This window comes from Mustela nigripes, chromosome 14 (assembly GCF_022355385.1).
Source record: "Mustela nigripes isolate SB6536 chromosome 14, MUSNIG.SB6536, whole genome shotgun sequence".
Taxonomy (NCBI): Eukaryota; Metazoa; Chordata; class Mammalia; order Carnivora; family Mustelidae; genus Mustela; species Mustela nigripes.
In genome coordinates, this window is record NC_081570.1 from 52,875,353 (window position 1) to 52,898,589 (window position 23,237).

The window sequence follows — 23,237 nt, forward strand, 5'->3', positions numbered from 1 at the left end:
TTTTTTTTTTTTTTTTGAATCTATATAAGATGTTGGATGTTAGCTGAACATTTAGCAGACATTTCATAATATACATAAATCAAACCACCATGCTGCATGCCTTAAACTTATGTAGTGATGTAAGTCCATTATTTCCCAATAAAACTGGAAAAATATTGAATTAAAACGGGGAGACACCTTGTGGTCACCTCAAGAGATCAAAAAAATTATATCTGTAATGATATCCATTAATAAATTATACTAATTAATTATTTTAAATTTGTCCCAGATTCAGAAACTGAGCATGAATTTTTATTGGGGCATCTACCCCTATCTTCCTGCTTCTCTGTTCTTGCCCGTTTCTGATTATAGAGGCTAAATGGCATTCTCATTGGTTGTCTCATTTTGCAGCTAAGAACATCAGATTCTCTTAACCATTTCCATAGCTTTCTATGGGTCATGCTCCCTTGACAGGTACTCCAGTTCTGCTGGTAGTTATAGCTATGGTGCCCCTGTCCCAGCTTCTGGCAGTCAAGTTTTGTTATATGGCTTCTATTATTTTCAAGTGCTATTATCCCTGTTGGTATGAATAAGCTTAAATCTTACTTACTTACTTACAGGAGTGCTACCACTAGACTTCTTAATGATGCTGGTGCCCCTTTCATCAGTGGGGCCTTGGAGTGTGCCCCTCATCATTGCTGATGGCCTTGGAGAAAAGTGTGTTCTCCAGGCCCTGCTATGGAACATACTCTTCTGTTGGGTTCTCTGGTCTCACACTGTGAAGCCATTATAACATACTCCCTCCTATAGCCCTTTTATTCCTTCCTCTACTGTCTGTCACAGGAACTCAGGCATTTCAACTTCATCCCGAGTTATCATCTTTTCTAGGTTTCGAAGACCCACCCTGCAGTGGGTTTGCCCCATCCTATGAGATGGAAGGTTAGCCCTTGCAATGGTAGTAAATCCCACTTTCCAAGAAGGTGCTCAAACAGGCTCTCTGTCTCTCACAACTGTGCCCTTTACTATTTCACGCTTTCTCAGTTTCTCATGATCCCTCTGCAAGGCATCAGTCAAACTTTCAAATAACCCGCCCATACCACTGTAGTTGTAGGCTTTATTCTCCCCATATCTTTCAAATATCTAAATCATTCCACTAGCAAAGCTGTTTCTACTCCATAAGGATGCATTCCCAAGTCCCCAGCAGTGACATCTTCAGCAATCATGGGGCTTCCTTGTGCCAGGAACTTTCTGTTCCCCACATGCCAGTCAGGATGAGGTCCTACTTGCCAGCCAAGCATGAGTGAAAAATCCCTAGACCTAATTCTACTGTCGGCTTTCTTGGACCATTATTATTATTATTATTATTATTATTATTATTATTACCAACTGTGTCAGTAGGGTCCTCTGGGTGGCAGACACCAAACCAACATCAGATGTGCAAAAGATGTATTGAGAAAATGTGTGCGAAGGATCAAGGGGAGGGGAGCAAGAGTAGGTGGGGAGAGCCTTCAAACCACAAGGCAGGTCTGACACCAATGAAAGGAATGAAAGATCAGGTAGGAAGAGCCCCAGGCCACGGTGCAGCTTGAAGAAAGTCTGGCCACGCAACTGAGGAGTCCCCGAACAAAGATTGCCCAGTAGAGAAGTCTTAGGTCAGGCAGAAACAGCCCAGCGACAGTACTGCCCTGTGTTTGGTTATTGACGGCCGCCGCCCCAGAGATCTAGCAGCTAGCTAGAGGCTGTTGGCTGGCAATACCTCATACACTCCTTGAAAGAAGAGTGTGGAAAAGCAGCACAATCACGTCCAAGTAGTAAGAGCAGGAAGGAAAAAAGCCACAACGTGGAGGCCAAGTGTAAAACGGACTGGGAGCCCGCCAAGGAGCACTGTGGATTAGCACAGCCATGTGCAAGTTTTACCTTTATTTACATGAGTATGGGTTGGATGGACTAGTTTAAACATTTTCTTTTTTTTTCTTTTTAAGATTTTATTTATTTATTTGACAGAGAGAGATCACAAGTAGGCAGAGAGGCAGGCAGAGAGAGAGGGAAGCAGGCTCCCTGCTGAGCAGAGAGCCCGATGCGGGGCTCAATCCCAGGACCCTGAGATCATGACCTGAGCTGAAGGCAGCGGCCTAGCCCACTGAGCCACCCAGCCGCCCCTGGATGGACTAGTTTAATGTTACAACAGGTATGAATGAGTCCGTGAATAAATGGGCTTGCAGTAAGAAATGAGCATGGACAAGGAAAGGAGGCAAAAAAAAAAAAAAAAAAAATCTCTAACAATCAGACACAAGAATTAAGAAGGCATAGCTTCATGGAGCCATTTAATGTAGGGGGAAATCATCCTATCGTCCTCAATATACCCAGAGAACAATCACTCTATTATTGGAACCATCACAAAAAGAGAGTCAGGTGGAGTATCATCTGTCCTGTGATGTAAATATGTACTCCCCTATGTATGTACTTTGAGAGGATTTTCAGCAAAATGATTTTTTAAATGGCACCTGCTTAAATGGTAACTCCCTCCGTTCTACCCCAGAACTTTGTGATTTAGAAAGATGGATTTCCTTGCGAGACAGCTGGGTTATACTCTATTATCTCTCAAATATTCATGCCACCTGCTTTATGGTTTTTTCCTCTAACTTGATAGCTACCATTTTTAAAAATTATATTTTTGATAGAAAATGTGTTAGAGAGTGGTTGAAAGACTTCTGTAATTCAGAGTGTGAAAAGAATTCAAACTTCCATGGCAAAATGTAACATTCTTTTTACATTATTTAATGCAATTCCAAGTTCGAGGTAAATGTTTGCGGTTTACATACTAACAATTTTCAGAATACCTTTTGTAACCTTGGAAATAAAAGTAATATAAAGTCAGAGCTATAAATATTTTATTTTTATTATTTTTTTTAAATAATTTTTTATTTTTTATAAACATATATTTTTATCCCCAGGGGTACAGGTCTGTGAATCACCAGGTTTACACACTTCACAGCACTCACCAAATCACATACCCTCCCCAATGTCCATAATCCCACCCCCTTCTCCCAAACCCCTCCCCCCGGCAACCCTCAGTTTGTTTTGTGAGATTAAGAGTCACTTATGGTTTGTCTCCCTCCCAATCCCATCTTGTTTCATTTATTCTTCTTCTACCCACTTAAGCCTCCATGTTGTATCACCACTTCCTCATATCAGGGAGATCATATGATAGTTGTCTTTCTCTGCTTGACTTATTTCGCTAAGCATGATACGCTCTAGTTCCATCCATGTTGTCGCAAATGGCAAGATTTCATTTCTTTTGATGGCTGCATAGTATTCCATTGTGTATATATACCACATCTTCTTGATCCATTCATCTGTTGATGGACATCTAGGTTCTTTCCATAGTTTGGCTATTGTGGACATTGCTGCTATAAAGACAACTGACAGAGCTATAAATATTTTAAAGACATGTTTAGATTATAACAAAAGCAAAGTCTATAAATGTTACAGTGTGATTACTGAAATGAAACTCAGAAAAGTCATTTGTATTAAGTAACATCCTTGCATTGTAGGATCTTGTGGGCTGTGCTTTATGGCCTAAAGTTAGACGCGAAACTATTGCTTGTCATTAAATTTTAAGCAACAGAAGCATTTATCTCTCTATTATGATGAGCACTACCAACATCTGATTTCGTCTTACTCATCCTCCTTCCCACTATTATATACTAATATAGAAGTAATAATATTTATAACACTATACCTATTATTACTCCATCAATACTTCCACATGCCCCTTGGTGGTAGTGCAATGAGAAACAGGGAATTTGGCGACAGTCCTGGGTTTGAGTTCTAAATTAGCCTCACAGTGCCTGCAGGACTTCTCTTCATTATGTCAGCTGCCTTCATGATGCCCACTGCGAGGGTGGTGGTGAGAATACAGTCCGTATAAATCACCTATGTGGACTACAATTTCTCATTTCTTGCCAGATTTCCTCACTATCAGAGGGTGAGCTTCTTTCTGCTTCATGGAGAACATTAGAAGGTACAAAGGTAATCTCACCAGTTCTTTTTCATAGATTGGTCTCTTGTCCCTTTACCACTTTTTTAAAAAAAGATTTTAGGGGCGCCTGGGTGGCTCAGTGGGTTAAGCCGCTGCCTTCGGCCAGGGTCCTGGGATCGAGCCCCACATCAGGCTCTGCTCAGCAGGGAGCCTGCTTCCTCCTCTCTCTCTGCCTTTCTCTCTGCCTGCTTGTGATCTCTGTCAAATAAATAAATAAAATCTTTAAAAAAAAAAAAGATTTTATTTTATTGATTTGAGAGAATGAGCCAGGGAGAGAGAGCGAGAGAGAGAGAGAGCGAGCACAAGCAGGGGCAGAGGGAGAGGGAGAAGCAGACTCCCCCACAGAGCAGGGAGCTGATGGTACGGGGCTCGATCCTGCACCCTGAGATCATGACCTGAGTTTATGACCTGAGCCTTAGGCAGAAGCTTAATTGACTGAACCACCCAGGTGCCCCTCTTTACCACTTACTTGAAGTTGCTCTTATTCGAAGACACTAGGAGCTTCCTAGCTGCCAAAGCCAATTACCTCCATCTCCGTCCTCATTCTGTTTGCCCTCTCTGCTGCGTTGACAAGTTGACTCTTCTCCTTCTTGAAATGTTTTGCTTTCTTGGCTTCTCTAAAGCCATACTTTCCAGTTCACTTCCAGTCCTTTTTTTTTTTTTTTTTCTTTCTTTCTTTCTGATTTTGGGTTTCTTTTATAGCTGGCATATCATGGAATGCAAGGCCAGTAGCAAAAAGCAGTGGTGAGTCGGTTCAGCTCCTGATTCAAGAAGCAAGCCAAAAAACCAACCAAGACCAATACTGTGAAGACACAAGCCAAGGAGGGGAGGTTCCAGAAGCTGTCACAGAGAGGTGGAGCCAAGAATCGCGAGCTCAAGATGGCCACTAAGATAAGTGGAGATAAGAAAACGGGGAGAAATACCTGTGATACAACTGTGCTTGCTGGACACCCTTTTCCTTTTTATCTGGCACTGTTTTTACAGGTGGGGCACAAAAATAGTTTAAGCAGCCTCTTAATAGCATTGCCGAGTTACCATCCACTATCTTTCCTTCTGGGCTTTTAAATGTTGTTCCCTAAAATGCGATGTCTTAGACTTCTCTTTCTTTCTTTCTTTCTTTTTTTTTTTTTTTAAGATTTTATTTATTTTTTTGACAGACAGAGATCACAAGTAGGGAGGGGGGGAGGGAGGGGGGGGGGGGGGGAAGCAGGTTCCCTGCTGAGCAGAGAGCCTGATGTGGGGCTCGATCCCAGAACCCTGGGATCATGACCCGAGCGGAAGGCAGAGGCTTTAACCCACTGAGCCACCCAGGCGCCCCTAGACTTCTCTTTCAATATACACTCAGCCTGGATGATCTCATGTAGTCTTGATTTTAACTACCTGGTTTGCTTAAAGTTTTAGACCATCTAAATGGTCTAGATCTAAACCAGACCTAGATGTCCTGCAGTATTTGGAGCTCAGATGCCTACCTTGAGCTTGGTATCTTCTTAAACTCCCTCCTTCGCTTGTGGCATCACCCCCATCCAGTCTCTCATATTAGAAACCCGGATGCCGTTCCTCACTTCTTTCTCTTTGCTGACATCCTTGCCAAGACTTCTATAAATAATTAATGAGAATTTACTATTGCTACTACTCCCACTACTGTGGCTGCCTTTTTATCTAGCCCTCGAGCGGAGCACTCTCCTAAGCCTTTTCTATACATTACCTCATCTAATCCTCATAATAGCCTTTAATAATAGCCTGTGGGTGCTGCTGTTATCTCTGTCTTAGAGATGAAAAGTTTGAGGCTCGGCATATTTCAATTATTCTCTTATGTTTTAAATAGCTTTCTCCAGTTACACAGAATTGAATCCAGCTATTTTAACTCTGGATCCTGCTTTCTCCATCACCGTGTTCGGCTTCTACTGTGTTCCTCTCAACAAAGTCTCACAAATCGAGCCCCTCCTTCAGCTACAGTTCCATAAGTTCACGTACCTGAGCTCCAAAAGCTGATGGATTTGTACTGGAATCCCCTCCCTGCTCTGTGACTTGGGACAGGTTACCTTCTCTGCCTCTGTTGCTTCATTGGTAAAGACGTAGGTACTACCTACATTACAGGTTGATTATAGGGCTTAACATTAAATAATATAAAGAAAAAATGAAGAATTAAAGCATTGGTAACATACCTAAAGGTCTATACACTTAACACATAGGTTGCATGACACTTAATACATTTGTTACTGTTCCTATTCTACTCCAGTATAAGCCCTCAGATGTTTTTATAGCATATCAAAAGATTTCTAACTGGTCTCCCTCACATAAGACTTAGTAAGATCATTCAGTTGTAGTCAGAATTATTTTTTTTAAAGCTGTAGCTGATCATGTCATTTCCGTTAAAAGCCTCTAATACTGCTTTTCTCTATGAGTTTGCTTTTTGTGCCATACCAAAGCATCGACTTAAAGTGGAACCAACTTGCCATCTTTCTCATTTATTTTTCTGCTCCTCTCTCAAAAGTAGCACAGCTTTCATTAACATCAAACTTATTTGTTCATGGACATGCCAGTCCCTTTGATGCTTTTGGGTCTCTTTCTGTCTCCTGTGTTAGTATTTACCCTTTGTCATCTAGAAAACCCCTGCTCGTCTTCAACACCTGGTTTCTTACTATACCTTCCCCTAAGTCAAAATCAAACACTCTTCTGTGCTATTGAGCACTTTATTCATCATACTTATCATGCCAAATCTGCAATTATTAAATTGCAACTACTTTCCTCAGGGAAAAGACCATTTCCAAATAAAAATCAATGAAATTTGGTGTGTGTTGCACAGTATCTGGTATACTGTAGGCAATCACTATAGGTCACTGAATGAATAAATGATAGCTAAAAGATTCTTAGAGTTGACAGGTCTTTTCACATGCTTAACCTGTTTTCATCACATTAGCAATAATATATAAGCTTAAGACTGTCTGGCTATAAGTGGCTCTATTATTATTAGCTGGGACTTACTAAATTTCTCCAACATTTTCCCCATTTGCAGAGCTTCAAAAATACATAAAAACAGCCACCCAAACTTTTGAAAAATAAGAGTATGTTTTAAGAACAAGGTAATTATACAGATCATGATAATTACCTGTGGTTATCGGTAAATACTTTGCAACTTGGTAATGGTACTCCACTTCAGGGTCAGATTAGAATGTTCATCTAATTGGCCATGAAGGCTGCTTTTAATTTTTTTAAAATTCAATGTAGTTACCATATATATAAATGTATTATTAGTTTCAGGGGGAGAATTTAGTGATTTGTTGGGAGCTGCTATTTAAAATGTTGGGCTAAAACCTGGAATGAGAGAACTGTCTGGAATTATAGTAGCATGTCTAAGTCTTTGCAGTTTTCATCCATTTCTCTCATGTGGCAACATAATCAATTCAGTTAAATAATTTAAAATCAGTGAGTTCTATTATTTCCCTGAATTCCTTGGAAACAGCTCAACCAGAGTAATGAGGAAAATCACTGGTTTGCAAACTAGAGCAGTGTTTATCAAAATGTGAGTAATGACTCATTAACAGCACATGAAATCAATTTAGTGTATCACCCCCCCAGCAATTAAAAAAAAAAGGAATAAAAAATACTATAATGTGCTGCATCAGGTGAGTATGTTGTTTCATAAAATCTTTGTTACAGCTGCATGTGTGTGTGTTTACTGGGTTGGGATGTAAAATGTATTTCCTACTATGGTATACAGCTCTCACTGGACTGAGAAGTCGTTTAAAAGCCACCACCCTACAGGACACAGCAATATTGTTCCAGAAGTGGGATCACATCCAAGTACCCACTTAATAAAATTGCTTTAATAACTTGATAACATTGTAATCATGCCCCTCTTGGGGCCCCAAACCCTAATTACATAATCATAATTCCAAAAGCATAGTCAACACCTGATTCATTCACCAGACTTGGCTTCCAATAACATTTAATTATTTCCAAAGTCAAACCCATCTCTGAGACATGCATATTCACTCCCGCAGAAACTAGGCCAAAAAATTCGCCATAGATTCTGAAGTCAATACCAAAAAAGCAGTCTGAAAGATATTTTCAGCAAAAGCAACATCACTAAACTTAGACTCAGAGCACTGTTTTTCAGGGCTACTCCTGAAGTTTCTGTTTCCATGTTTATCACCTTTAATTATAATTATTGTATAATTTTCTCCCCATGAAACTGAGTCCCTATTACACAGAAACCTTATTTTACTGCTTCTGTATTCTAGTGCTTGTGTGTGTGTGTGTGTGTATGCATGCACATAAGAGATACTTAATAATGTTAGAAACACAGGACTCATTTGGATAAATACATGTTCTGAAACTTAATGAGTGAATCAGGGTCAGAGCACATGCTAAGGCTATTCATGCTTCCTGCCCACTTCAAAGAATGTATTTCTCATAGTCTCTCAGCTACAAAATGGGACTTTATTGGAATTTAAAATTCACAACTTTTTTTTTTTTTTTTTTTGGACAGAGAGGGAGAGATAATAAGTAGGCAGAGAGTAGTCAGAGAGCCTGATGCGGGACTTGATCCCAGGACCCTGAGATGATGACCTGAGCTGAAGGCAGAGGCTTAACCCACAGAGCCACCCAGGTGCCCCAAAATACACAACTTTTTAAATCAAAGGAATAACATTGAAAACAAAATGAGATACTATTTTGATGTCAAATTATCATGGATGTAAGCAGGGAAATGAGCGCTCTCAGATAATGTCTGTGATAGGGAAAAACTGAAGAAGGTAGTTTGGAAATACATACCAAAAACCTTTAATTATATTTTTTCTATGATGTAGAAATTTTGCTTCCAGTTCTTTATTCTATGGCATATTAAGCATCTACAAATATAGACACAGGATATTAATCTCAGGATTTTTAACAATGGAGAAATATGTCTAATACTAGGAAATTAATGACATAAATTACAGTGCTTGTCACAATAGAACAATATGCAACCATGAAAAATGACATTCAATTATATTGGCATAGCAGGAGGCTCAAAAAACAAGTTAACAAAGTGATAAATTGTAGAATATCATTTTTAAATTTTCCAGGTGAAATTCACACGATATAATTAAACATTTTACAGTGAAGAATTCAGTGGCTATTCAGTCATTCACTTTATTGACCAACCACCACCTATTAGTTCCAAAACATTTTCATCACCCCAAAAGGAAAATTGCACCTGTTAAGCAGTTACTTTCTAATCCCCTTTCCCCAACCCCTGGTAATCAACCATCTGCATTGTCTCTATGGATGTACTTATTCTGGATATTCTATATGAATGGAATCATACATATGTTACCCTTTGTTCCTTCACTTAATGTTTCAGAGGCCCATTTGCCTTGTAGCAGTACTTTATTCCTTTTTATGCCTGAATACTATTCTATTGTATGTACATACTACAACTGGTTTATCTGCTCCCAGGTAGATAGACATTTGGGCTGTTTCCACCCTTTGGCTATTGGGAATAGTTTTGCTATGAACATGTACTGCAGAATCATTTTGATGATCTAAGTATGTACTGGTAGAGAATAAATTCAGAAGTATTAGGCGTCATTATTTGGGGATTACAAAGGAATCTCTTTATATTATTAAGATCATTGGGCTTTAGAAATAAGAAGACCAGACTCCATTTCTTCATGTGTATTGTGAGGAAATAGAGCCTAAAATAAAACTGGATTATTGGGGCGCCTGGGTGGCTCAGACGTTAAGCGTCTGCCTTCAGCTCAGGTCATGATCCCGGAGCCCCGCATCAGGCTCCTCGCTCAGCGGGAAACCTGCTTCTCCCCCTTCCACTCCCCCTGCTTGTGTTCCCTTTCTCACTGTCAAGTAAATAAAATCTTTAAAAAAATAAAACTGGATTATTGTGAAGAGTAGATAAAATATATATAAAGCACTTAGAAATATGTAGGGGTACAGTGTAAGTACTGAATGGTAGTATTTTTTAATTGTTTTTATTTTTTGGCTACCTTAATTTGAAATATTTTCCCCTAACGGAATAATACTGGTGTTAAACAGGGTTTTTGTTTTTGCGTGTGTTTGCACAGTACACAGTTAAGATGCTTAGTCCAAATAGTCATTTGGGCTGTTGCGAAAGGTTGCTGATGCTTTGATCTGTTAACATCATTTTGAAAACAGTTCTACAATGTAACTCTCCCTCTAGGTTTCAGTGAAAATTCTTCAAGTAGGGTATTCTCAAGTCTCGAGTCCCCCGCCGTAGCTCCTCTTCCATGTTAGTTTTTGCTTCAGCATCGCTTTCTACGTTGCACATGCAACCATCCAAGTTTTTCATATTTTAGTAAATTTACCCAGGGGCGGGTGAAAAGCCCAGGCTCTCTGGTACAAAGCAAGGAAAATACTTTTTCATCAGGTTTTTCCAAATATATACAATTTCCTCCAGAATATCTATGTATTCCCTAGAAAATCTCAAATTTTATTTTTCAGTGTAAACTCAAGAGTTCTTTGCCAAATATGCACATCTTGAGCACAGAAGGTTCAAGTCCGGAGCCCGACTTGGCATCTGCAGCCCCCGAGCTGGCCCAGAGCGGGAATTTCGAGGAGAGCCTGGGGACAGCTGGGTGTCACGTGGGGAGGCCGCGCGGGGACAGGAGCCTGGGGTTCGAGTCCCCCCGGGGAAGCTGCCGCCAAGGGGCCGCATCCCCGGAGCCCAGGCCTGGGCGCTCGTCTAGGCCCTGGGGGCAGGGGAGTCGGCGGTCCGCGGCCGCACAGGTGTCCGGGTGGCGGCGCCCGAGCCCCCACCGGCGGGGCGGGCGGGAGGGATGGGCGCCGCCCGTGCGCGGGGGCCGGGGCCCGAGGGGGAGGTTCCCGCGAGGTGGTTCTCGGGCTCCTCCTCGGCGCTCAGGTTTCCTCTCCCGCCCGCCGGCTGCTGGCTGCGGCGCCGCCTCCCTCCCCGCCACGGCCGGGCCCACTCTGCGGCCTCTGCCCGCCTCGCCCCCGCCCGGGCCTCCTCCAGCTTTCTCTCTCCGCTTCCCCTCGAACCTCCGGAGGAGCCCGCAGCCGCGGGGCGCGTGGGAAGATGGCGGCAGCGGGAGGCGGTAGCGGCGAGGGGGGCGCGGGCCTGGGCGGCGCGGCGGGGCCAGGGTCGCGGGCGCGCGGGCCGAGCCCCTCCGCCGGCGCGAGCGAGGACGCCCGGGGCCCCGCGCCCAGCGCGCTGCACCCCGAGGAGGTCGCCGCGCGGCTGCAGCGGATGCACCGGGAGCTGAGCAACCGCAGAAAAATCCTGGTGAAAAACCTGCCCCAGGACAGCAACTGCCAGGTACGAGGTTAGCGCTGGGAGGCGACCCGTCCGGGGGCATCGGGGCAAGGCTCTGGGGGGAGGCTGCCCCGCGGCGTCCAGGCGGGTGCCCGGCGCCCTGGAACGCTCGAGGGGAGGAGGGGGTCGGTGCGGAGTTAGAACCGTCTATCGCTTTTGCAAAGCCCCCAGGTTTCTCTGCCTGCGGTCCCCCGGGGAGAGTGGCAGATTGGGAAACCGAGGCTCTGAGAGGCAAAGCGGCTGGTCCAAGGTCACGGGAATCCGGGGAGGCTGTCCTTAGTCCGCCCGGCTCTTTTCTTCCCCTGTGGCCCTTACGTGTGTGGGAGGAGAAGAAGTCGCGGGAGTAGTAGGAGAAAGGTGGGTGAACGAGAGTGGAGGGGACCCGTGGAGCACAGTTTTGGGGGACCAAGTTTTCCGGAGTACCTTGAGAGGGTCCCTCCGGGGTCCTCCGGACTTGGGTGTGCCATGGGGGGCGGGGTCATGGGAGAGCTGGGAGTGAGTTTTGCTGCTGCAGAAGCACTTGCCCAAGTTTGTATGGAAGAACTCTTGTCTCCTCCGTTTACCAAGGCCTCGAAGTGGAGAGATTATCCCTGAGCTTTGGGGAACCTTGCGACCACCTCTGCCATGCCAAGTACTGGAGGATTTGTTACTCAGTGACTCAAAGAGGCTTAAAGACAGGCTACTTTGTGTCTTTGATCCAGATTAACTGGTAACTGTTGCTTCAAGATTAGAAACTGCATCTATTTAACTTTAACACCCCCCCCCCCCCACACGCCCTTGATTGCCAAAGTCTACATGCTCATTGTAGAAAAGCAAGAAAATACAGAGAAGCACAAAGGGGAAGAAGAGAAGTCACCTGTCTTTCTTTTCTCTTTTTTTACTTGTAGTTGACGCGCAATGTTTGATTAGTTTCAGGTGTACTGCATAGTGGACAATTCCATACGTTAGGCTTTGCTCACCACGATGTTACCATCTGTCACCATACAAAGTTATTACAATGTTACTGACTAGTTTCCCGATGGTGTACTTCTCATGCGCATTATTTATTTATTTTATAACTGGAAGTTTGTGCCTCTTAATCTCCTTCACCTGTTTCACCCATCCCTTCCCTCCCCCAGTCCTTCTCCCTTCTGGCAACTACCAGTTCTCTGTGTCTGTGAGTCTGTTTGTATGTTCTTTTGTTTTTTAGATACCACGTGTAAGTGAAATCATATGGTATTTGTCTTTCTCAGTCTGGCTTATTTCACTTAGCCTAATACCCTGCAGGTCCATCCATTTTGTCACCAATGGCAAGGAAATATTTCTGTGTTTCTGATACTTAAAGACAGCCATTGTTAATGTGAGGTAGTATCCTTCCCCCTTTTCTGGTGCCTATGGATACATATGCATTTTTGTCCCCCCCCCCCCCACACACACACAAGGAAAAGAGAGAGACCATTTCTATGTACTTCCATGTTTCTTAATTGTCTAGATGTTTGTGTATATTTCATATACAGCTTGAAATTACGTATTTTGTGTGGATGGGGGAGGGTGGTCTGTCCTGGCAGTGGGAGATTTGGGCCGATTTATGTAGTTCCTCGTGTAACAGGATACAGGAAATTGCAAGTGGGCTGGCTATTGATAACTGCACAGCAGTTCTTCCATAAGACCCGTAAAATAATAAGGGCAATGCCTCATTATTATGTAATTACACCTTAATAAATGAAAGCATATAACCTTATAATCTATATAAACGAGGGGCCATTTTGTTTCAAAAAGCAATGTATCTCATTCCTCTTTCAGCTCTTTCTATTATTGCCCACTTCCCATCAGTCAGGTAGTATTTTGTGATGCTACCTATAAGAACACCTGCAATGGACTGATTTCACAGAGGCCAATTTCTCCTACCCATGCAAATAGAAGACAGGAAAGGGGCTCAGGAGGAGGGATGCCTGGTAGAGGCAGGTGGTGTTAAAAGGAAAAAAAAAAAAAACCTGAATGGATAGCAGCTCTGTTTATAGATAATTTAGGAAAAGAGAGAGAAATGTCTTATTATTTTTGTGGAGTGTCATCTATTTTTGTTGTATTTCCTTGCATTCTAAAAATGTTTAGACAACATTCTAGACAGTTGGCTCTATCCTTCTTTTGCTGTTGGTGTCTTTCTCATTTCCCTCATTAAGAGACATGAAAAAATATACCAAAGGGTCTAAAAAAGGGAACAGTTTTAATTACTTGGCATGAGTGATGGATAGAGGTTTTATGTGATTTAGACTGATTTCTATTTTTGAGATATCCTTTCTCTGTTATGAATTTATGTTTGGCCTAAATCTTGGGATTTTCTGTAAGGTAGCAAGCATAAGCTATTGAATAAAATTGGTATAAGATCTACATATCTAGATGAGTCTTCCACTGCCAAGGGAAGTATCTTAAATTTTTATGTTAAGTTAAATTCTTATGCCATGTTTATTTTGAGAATTGAAGAATTTCATCTAAAAGCAGAAAAAAAAAGTTATTAGGATCTAGAGATTCGTTTCCAGACTTGTTCTAGCATTTTTTCCAATGACAATTTATATTATAAAACATTGTTTTTAATATTTCTGATGTGTAGTTTTAAAATCTAAGCATATCAGCACACAAATAACATTTGTTTGAGTAATTTTTTTTTCCGTCATCTTCTGTATTTGTATCTTTGCTAGTTTTCTGCTCACAATTGTAACTATGTGGTCCAGTTAAATAAGTAGAATAGTATACTAATTTTTAAAAGCAATTAAAAGACAGTCTTCAGATTAATTAGACTGAGCATTGCTATTGTTGGTTGAATAAAATTAACATATACTTAATCTACTCTAAAGTTCTAATACTTTCATAAGTAGGTTTTGCAAGAATTTGTTATATTTTCTCTTTTATTTCCCTTCACAATTCTAATTGCCTTAGTGGGTGCATTTTACTGTCAATTAGAAATGAGGATTTAACTTGAGATTTATCTTGTGCCTTTTAGCATTTATTGCTTGGCTAAACTACCTATTTATTCCTTGTGAAATAACTAAACATGGTTTAAGAAAAAGTTATTTATGTTCAGTTGTTGAGTAATCAGATAATTTAAATATCAAATTCCTGTTCTTTTCTAGAAGACTATAGGTTCATTCATTCATTTATTTTGGAATATTAATTACATTAAGGACGAAGGCTATTAATAACTTCAGTTCTCAAGCTGTATAGTGATGTCTCTAGAAAAATTCCATTGGTAATTGATTAGTTAGGAGCCCAATAATATCCTTTAACATTTTTAAATCATGAGTTTTTCCTTTATTAAGCAGGATTTTTATAAATCTTACTCAAATTATAATTTTGGGTAAAAGCAGTTCTTAAAAGCTGCCTCATATAAAAGTCACTGTGTAGTCAGGTGCTGTCTGTTGGCCTCCTACGCTTTCTTGAATCCTCCTAGCCCTCTGTGTCTTCAGAGTCTCCTCTCTGGTTCATGTCCGTTTTCATCTCTTGCCCAGACTATTACAACTTTTCTTCTGTTTGTCAATTACCCTCATTATTGTCCTGTGTCTTGTGTTTTAGCCCATCCTGCTTTGCTTCCCCTGAGAGAACTCCCCCAGAGCACAAATCCAATCATGTCACTCTCCTGAAAAAAAAAGAAAAAGAAAAAAGAAAGAAAGAAAGAAAGAAAGAAAGGTAGGTAGGTTGGTTTGGCTCCATATTCCCAGCACTGCTTCTCAAACACTTTCTCAAATGTCCCTCAACATATCTCTTTTCCTCAAATTGTAAGGAATAGTGGAGCACCACGAGCCTACCCCAAGAATGAAATTGCTTTGAAGCTTCATGTTCTGACTGAAAAATTCTTATTAATTTTATGTCCTACGAATAAATTTGGATTTAATGTGAAAAACAGTGACTTACACTTATTCCACTGTCCTCCAAATGTTTTTCATAAACTTAACACTTACGGAAGACTCACTGTGAATTTCTGCCCTCCTTTATTACCACGGAGTACTCCGACCTTAGTTTGAAAAGTGTGACATAACAGGATAGAAATCTAAGACTCTAGGCTTTTTGTGACTTGGCTCCGCCTACATTTGCAGTCTCATTTCTTCTTAGTCCTACATTGGATTCTACTCTAGTTTTTTCAAGCTACTTAGAGCCCCAGGTACTCTGGGCCACTGTGATTTGGATATTTATAGTAACGTCTTTGATTGTTTATGTTTTTGGAATGTAATTGTATTAACGTATCATGAAAAACATTTGTAATAATTATAATTACATGAATAATTAAACAATAAACAATGTTGATAACACTGCTTCTTAATCAGAATAGCCATTGTGAGTGTGTGTGTGTGTGTGAATAGTCTTTTACAGCTCTGAACTTAGAATTTTGATTTAAGGTAATGTCCTAATATGTGTTTTTAATTGCCTTCCTACACATTGTATATATTTGTTGGTTAACCTGGTCCTGTTTCAATAGAATTATTAATTCTGGGGTTTCAAAACAGAGAAGACAGTGGCATTGACTCCCTATGTTGTTTGAATTTACTTTTTTTTCCTAACATGTTAGGTATGTGTAAATGTGTTATGTTCTTGTTGTGTTTATTTTAGAATCTGAAAAAGATTTTCTTGCTTAATTAAGAGAAAATGTGAAGTGCTTAGGGCTAACAGCCAGGATCCGTAATAGAAGAAACATTCTATTGTCTCACTCTGGGCATTATTAGCTTTCATTTCAAAGTACTTTATTATAATAGTTAATTGAGAAGCTTGATGGTTAATTCACAGAGGCCCATTTGAAAGCATGGTATTATCAACCAAGTACTTTTTAGAATAACAAACCACCTAATGTAGAAAACTCCAGTTGATTTTTTTTTTTTTAAGAGCTACTTATTCCTGTTTTTCTTTCTTACTGGTTGAAAACCAATCAAATTTTCTCACATACATTTTGTTTTTTAACTGTAAGATTTTAAAATATACATTATTTGTTTCATCTAATACTTTATTCAGTAATTCCAGCCTCTTTTTGTATTGGGCTATTGTTCACTTTTTCCTGATAATACTGGGATATCTTTGTATTTTGAAATTACTATTTTTCTTATCCAGAATGCCATTTTGCTTACTTCCAAAAGCTACTTTTCATGGTGTAGTTGACATGCCTGAAAATTTATCATTTTCTAATATAGTTAATCAGAATTTCATGATGAGTTGTACCTCTTTTCTGCATGTTTTATTATACTATTCCCAATGTAACAAGGACCCTGAAAGCTGCTAGAGGAACATCTTCTAGATTTCTGGGTTGCCACTGGCTCAATAAGTTTCTTGTCTTGGCAGGAATTCTTGAAAAGTCTTTGAGCAATGCTTATTCTCTGATCTGGAAACATAGTCACGGAGAGCAGTACTTGGTGGCCAGCATCACAATGCTGCGTGTAAACAAGCAGCCCAAAGACTGTCAGGTGATTTACAGACCATGTTCTAATTCATGAATAGTTTATGCTCATGAATTATTTTTTTGGAGTTGTACCACGTTTTCTCATAGAATATGGTAGAGGATATTTAGTGCTGTTGGTTAGCATTTTAACAACGACTTAAGCTATGGTGCTTTGGAAGTTTACGAGGACTCTAACTATTACAATAACCTGTAAAGAGATTTGTGCAGGAAGAGAAACACTCCCAGCTTCAAATCATGGACGGGAGCACTTGTGCCTTATGTCAGTGCTCAAGAAAGAGTGGTGTTTAAGGCAATTGCTCTTTGAGTAAACAAGATTCTGAACATCAGGAAAACAATAAATCATCTCTGATGGAAAGCTGTTGCTGAAAGGGATCCCTCTGACCCCCTGAGTTTTGTCTCTTACTACTTCTATTGGCACTTACCTTCCCTACCTTAGAGTTGGCTGTCCTTAGGAGCTACCAGAGCCCATTTCTTATTATGCTTACTTCTGCTTAGACCAGCTGAAACAGGCAAGTAAAGGGATGTTTTTTTGTTTTTGTTTTTGTTTTTTAATAAAGATTTTATTTGTTTATTTGACAGAGAGAGACAGAGAGGTCACAAGTAGGCAGAGAGGCAGGCAGAGAGAGAGAGGGAGAAGCAGGCTCCCTGTCAAGGAGAGAGCCCGATGTGGGGCTCGATCCCAGGACCCTGGGATCATGACCTGGGCCGAAGGCAGAGGCTTAACCCACTGAGCCACCCAGGGGCCCAAGGGATGTTTTTTATTTTAAGATTTTTATGTATTTATCTGACAGAGCGACCCGGTGAGAGAGGGAACAGAAGCTCGGGAGTGGGAGAAGTGGGCTTCCTGTGGAGCAGGGAGCCTGATGCAGCCCTCGATTCCAGGACCCTGGGATCATGATCTGAGCCTAAGACAGATGTGTAACGACTGAGCCACCCAGGTGCTCCAGGAATTTTTTTTTTTTAATTTTATTTATTTGAGAGCGAGAGAGAAAGGGAGCGAGAACGAGCTCGAGCAGAGGGAGCGGCAGAGGGAGAAGCAGATCCAGGGTTTGATCCTGAGACTCTGGGGTCCTGACCGGAGCTGAGGGCAGATGCTTAACCAAGCCATCCAGGCGCCCCCGGAATGTTAAAATGTAGATAAAACAAAATTATCTATAAGTTAAATATTTTAAAATTGCTTATCTGAAACCTTGGCTCTATTTGTTTATTGTTGGCTTAGGGAGGTAATTGCCTTACTCTAAGGGGATGATGTGCACTGAGAGGGGTAAGAAGTGAGAAGTGGGAAAGTCAGAACACTAGTCTGTATATTTGGGCTTATCCTTATCTGCAGAGGCTTGTCCTTGGTTGTTGTGCTGAATATCTTTCATTTGTTCCTCCAGATCTGTCTCCATCCTTCTTACCTTCGCTGTGTCCTGGGAGGATTGCAACGACAAGACTCTGTCCTCTGGTTTCTAGGTTGCATTTGGCCAGACCCACCAGTGGGAGATCAAAGAGTGGAGGAGAGATAGATTGGAGCATTTATTCACCCAGCTCCCTTTCTGCTGGGATACCCTGGGCTGGCTGTTTCCTCTTTCAAAGGTCATGGTTCTTTCCAATGGTGTCCTCCATGCAATTAAGTTCTCGTGGTTGTTGTAATCATCGCCTTTGCCTCTTTAGGCTTAGGGGTTATATGGGACTCTTGCTATCCATAGGCTTTTTTTTTTTTTAAGCCTTTGTAAGTAGTCTCTCTTAAAAATTCTCTCCAATTACTGAGTGTTTAAGTATGCCATATGTTTCGTGCTGAGAACCTGATGCTGTTGCCTACCCAGTCTCCTTACTTTCTCTTTGTTTTTCCTAATAACACCCAGATTTTTCTTTGAGGCTCTACTCTTCCCTCATTATTTACCAGCTTATATGGCTTGGGTCAGTTTGATAGAGATTACCCCCATCTGTTTGGGTGACATAAACCAACACACAGTGTTCTTCCCTTTTGGCATTAGAGTTGGTTACAGTATGGGCAATAACGTGGCCCTAAGCCAGCCAGTATGTCACAGTGCCTTGGCCACAGTGATTGTTTCAACCCAATATAATAAGAAGCTTAGAACCTTTGTTGGCTTGTTAAGGTGGGGGATTCTCTTTCTTCTCACTGGATACAAGTGCAGAGACATACTGCCCTGACTGCAGCTGGCAATCTGGGGACAGAAACAGAAATCCAAAGAAGGACTGATCCAAAGGGAAACAGAGTAGAGAAGCTGGACGGGAGCCCTGATCAAACTATGTCTGAAACCTACCTCTGGATTTCATAGTTATACAAGTCACTAAGTTCTTTCATGAATTTCAAGTTGGGTCTTATGTTACAACCAACCATTAGTATCCTAATACAGAATTTTGATTTTTGAACAAAAGCAGAAAATCTCCGTATTGGAAGGGATGGTAGAAGACATTTTATCTGACTCTTCTGCTTACTATGTACAGCTAATTTAGAGCTCTTGACACATGAATTCTTGTACACTTTGTTAAAAGGTGTTAACCTTTACTTTCAAAGACATCACTCTTGGTAAGTTATCCTAGTCCATCTTCAGTTAGCTTTGTTATAAATATCTTATTTATACTGAATATGTAAGTTAATTTCCCTGAAATTTTGATTTCTTGATACAAGTTCTCTCCTCCCATAATACAGAGAGAATTTATGGCATTGATTTTTAACTTATAACTTCAATTCCTCCAAACCACTAGGTTTTAGGAGTCCAGATTTCCTTGCAGTCTTATTTATTTTCCCCTGGACACACACCACTACCACTTTGTCATTGTATCTCTTAAAACAGGAGCATGGTTGTCTAATTGAGGTCTTTCTGTAATCCCTCTGCCAGAACAAATTTCTCTTTCCTCTGGATATCTAGAGCAACCATAACCCATTTGTTTTATTGGGTACCTATTATTGCCAGATACTGTATGTTGCATTTTGCTTACTTTTGTTTATACTGTACTTAATCCTCATTTCAAGACTATAAGATTAGAATTACTCATTCCCATTTTATTGGTAGGGAAACAGATGCAAGATTAATGCCAAGAAGTTTGCCCAAGGTCATTCAACTAATTCGCAGTAGAGTAGAAAAGACTAATGTCTGTTTGATTCCAAAGCTCATATTCTCTTTTTTTCTTTTTTCTTTTTTTTTTTTCAAAGCTCATATTCTTATCCTGCACTGTATTATAATTGTAATTCTCCTTTGCACACATTATAATGTGTTTCAAAGGACTGGGACTGCGTAATATTTACCTTTGTATCACAAATTTTTCACCTAGAACCTGACACATAGTTCCAAGGGAAATTTAAAACAGAAGAGTACCACCCACCTACTTTGCTCTCAAATGTTAGACTTCTAGACATATGTCTGACACGCTGAAGCCCTCAGGATTGATCTGTGAAATGAGCAAATTTTGCATTGTACGGTTGTGCTGGCTTTTTTGGCAATGATGTTACCCCAGTTACTTACAATAATTCAGTCAACTGTTTATGGCTTAGGAGTAGGTTGAAAGCCATAAACCCTCTCTCCAGGAAGTGCTAATATTTATAGACACACAACGATTTACACGCAAGTTCAGGGGATTGTGAATCTCTTATAACTTATGCCTGATCTCGCTGGGGAATTCAGACCCAGGTTGAGAAGTGCCTTTCCAGACGGATATCATTTGATCATGTTTGTGGGACTTCACCTGAGTAGAGATCACTTGAGCAGATCCAGAGCTGCTGCTTGAAGAGTTGTCAACAGACACTGTTGTGGGCCACCTTTAGGCCAAGGTGGGGGTGGTCCTCCATCTAGGCAAGAATAGAAATCAGGCTCCTTAATTTTCTTTCCTAAAGTCAACTGTGTCGCTTCATGTTTGATGTAAAAACTCTTTGCTCTCTGGCCACCCAGCAGTACCAACGGATATTTTTAGGCACTATGCCTGGCACAGAAGTTTACAAGGAATGGCAGTGTGTTATTTCCCCCTCGAACACTTATTCAATGTCAAAGACTGTTTCTCTTTAAAGAATGTTTCTCTTTGAAACATGGGAAGACTCATGTGTTGTTCAGTGTTCTTCACAATAAGTATTTATTGATAAGAAACAAGTTTCTCTCTTTTGTTAAACTTCTGAGTCCCTAACTCATTGTGAGCCCCTAAACCTGTTTTTTATGCATTTTGTGCTTATTTGCTGTCATTATCTTTAGGTGTGTGAGCTTAGTTCTCACTTCCCTGTGCTTGCTTGTACGTTTTCTTTGTGTTTGAAGCTTTCTGTTTAATGTTGTTACCATTTGAACGCCAAAATAACATTAGAATTCATTGAATTTGCCTGTATTTGCAGGCATCAATTCTGCCTCTCATCCTTCTCCCTTACCCTACCCCATCGGACCCTTTTTGCCCCCAGTCAACTGGGCTTTTTATCTTTCTGCCTCCACTCACTACTGTGATTATCTGCTCCTAGCTCCCAGCTTACTTTTATTTCTTGGACTTTGTATTTTCTATTACCCACACATTTAACTGCTTGCTTTTGATTCCAGATTAGTCTCCATGACTCTGACTTTCAACCCTGTGGGCTTTTTATAGCCTGATCTAGTGTAAAGGTAACAGCAATAAACAAGAACATGTGAATCTGTGAGGTTTTAAATTTTGAGATACTCTCAAACTTACAGAAAAGAATAATATGAAGAACTCCCCTCCCCCCACCGGGACCATTCAAGAGTGAACACTGACACCATGCTTTACCACCCCATGTACTTTACAAAACTGGACATTGTCTAGGCAGCCACATCACTACCATTGAAGTCAGAATAATTGCACCTAATCCTTGGATCACATTTAAGTTTTGCTAGTTGTCCCATGAAGGTCTTTCATAGTGAAAGAATCCAGTTTGGAATTATGTATTGCATTTAGTTGTCTTTTTAATCTTCTTTGGTCTGGAATAAGTCCTCCATCTTTGCTTGACTTTTATGACCTTGACCCCTTTGAAGTTTGGTAGGCCAGTTATTTTGTAGAATGTCCTTCAAGGGGCGCCTGGGTGGCTCAGTGGGTTAAAGCCACTGCCTTCGGCTCAGGTCATGATCCCAGGGTCCTGGGATCGAGCCCCACATCTTCCTCTCTCTCTGCCTGCCTCTCTGCCTACTTGTGATCTCTGCCTGTCAAATAAATAAATAAAATATTTAAAAAAAAAAAAAGAATGTCCTTCAATTTGGGGTTGTCTGATGTTTCTCCATGATTAGATTCAAGTTAGTTATCCTCGGCAGGAATATCACAGGGTGGTGCATGTTTTAGATTTTGGCCCATTGTTGCTGAAGTTAACTTTGATTGTTTTGGTTGATTTTTATTGAAGTGGGATCTGCCAGACTTCTCCATGCAAAGTTTTTTCCCTTTGCAACTAATAAGGATTTTAAAGGGGGGCACATTAATTAAGACTGTGTGAATATTCTATTCCCTTTCAAGTGTTTAATTTATTTACTAATTTATTTTAAAATGGGCTTATGGGTTCCTCTGTTACTTAATGAGTTATATTTCATTAATACGATTACCTACTTTCATGCTTAAATTATTTTAGATTTGGGCAGTGGGAGCTTCTTCAAGCTGGCTCCTTTTGCATTGTACGGTTGTGCTGGCTTTTTAAATCTTTCATTTTAAAGATTTAAATCTTTCATTTTCCTCTTCAAATGAAGATTTCTTTGAAATCTTTCAAATCCTCTTCTTAAATCTTTCATTTTTCAATAATTTTAAAATTTAAAGAAAAAACTACAAATGTAGCACATAGAGTTCCCATATATTCTTTACCCGGTTTCCATTCATAATATGTCTTAAATACCCAAGGTACATTAGTCAGGACTAAGGCATTAACACATGGTACATTATCATTAATTGAACTTAAGACTTTGGATTTCATTAGGTTTCCCATGTCCTTTTTCTGTTCCAAGTTCCAATTTAGGGTGCCACGTGGCACTCAGTTGTTATCTCACATTAGTCTCTCATCTGCACCAGTTCCTCAGTCTTTCCTTCTTGGTTTTTTTTTTTTTTTTGTAAGATTTTATTTATTTATTTATCTGTTTGAGAGAGAGAGTGAGTGCTTGGGGGAAGGAGCAGAGGGAGAGGGACAAGCAGGCTCTGTGCTGAGCATGGGGCCCAACAGGAGGCTCGATCACGTGACCTTGAGATTATGACCTGAGCTGAAATCAAGAGGCAGTCACTTACCTGACTGAGCCACACGGGTGCCTCCATCTTTCCTTGTTTTATATGATCTTGACAGTTTGGGTGAAGTATCTTTTAGAATGCCCCTCAATTTGTGTTTGTATGATTTTCTCATGAGAGATAAGTGTTATGGAATTTTGGTAAGAATTCCACAGAGGTGAAGTACACTTCTGATCACATCATTTTAGGGGAAACGTGACTTACTACCAATGATGTTAACCTTGATCATCTGCTTAAAGCGACATCTGCTCCATCACTCATTTAAAGATACCACTTTTCCCATTCACAATTCCTTGGAGACTAGTCATTAATTCTAGCAC

General features: G+C 40.7%; 1 protein-coding gene across 1 annotated transcript in view; it reads left to right on the forward strand.

Moving 5' to 3' along the window:
- Positions 1-10,629: 10,629 nt before the first annotated feature.
- Positions 10,630-23,237, forward strand: part of RAVER2 (ribonucleoprotein, PTB binding 2) — a 91,963-nt gene continuing 79,355 nt past the window's right edge. Inside the window, exon 1 of the mRNA XM_059374991.1 lies at positions 10,630-11,315. Coding sequence (XP_059230974.1) covers positions 11,076-11,315 — 240 coding nt within the window. The 5' untranslated portion in view covers positions 10,630-11,075. The remainder of the gene's footprint in view (positions 11,316-23,237) is intronic.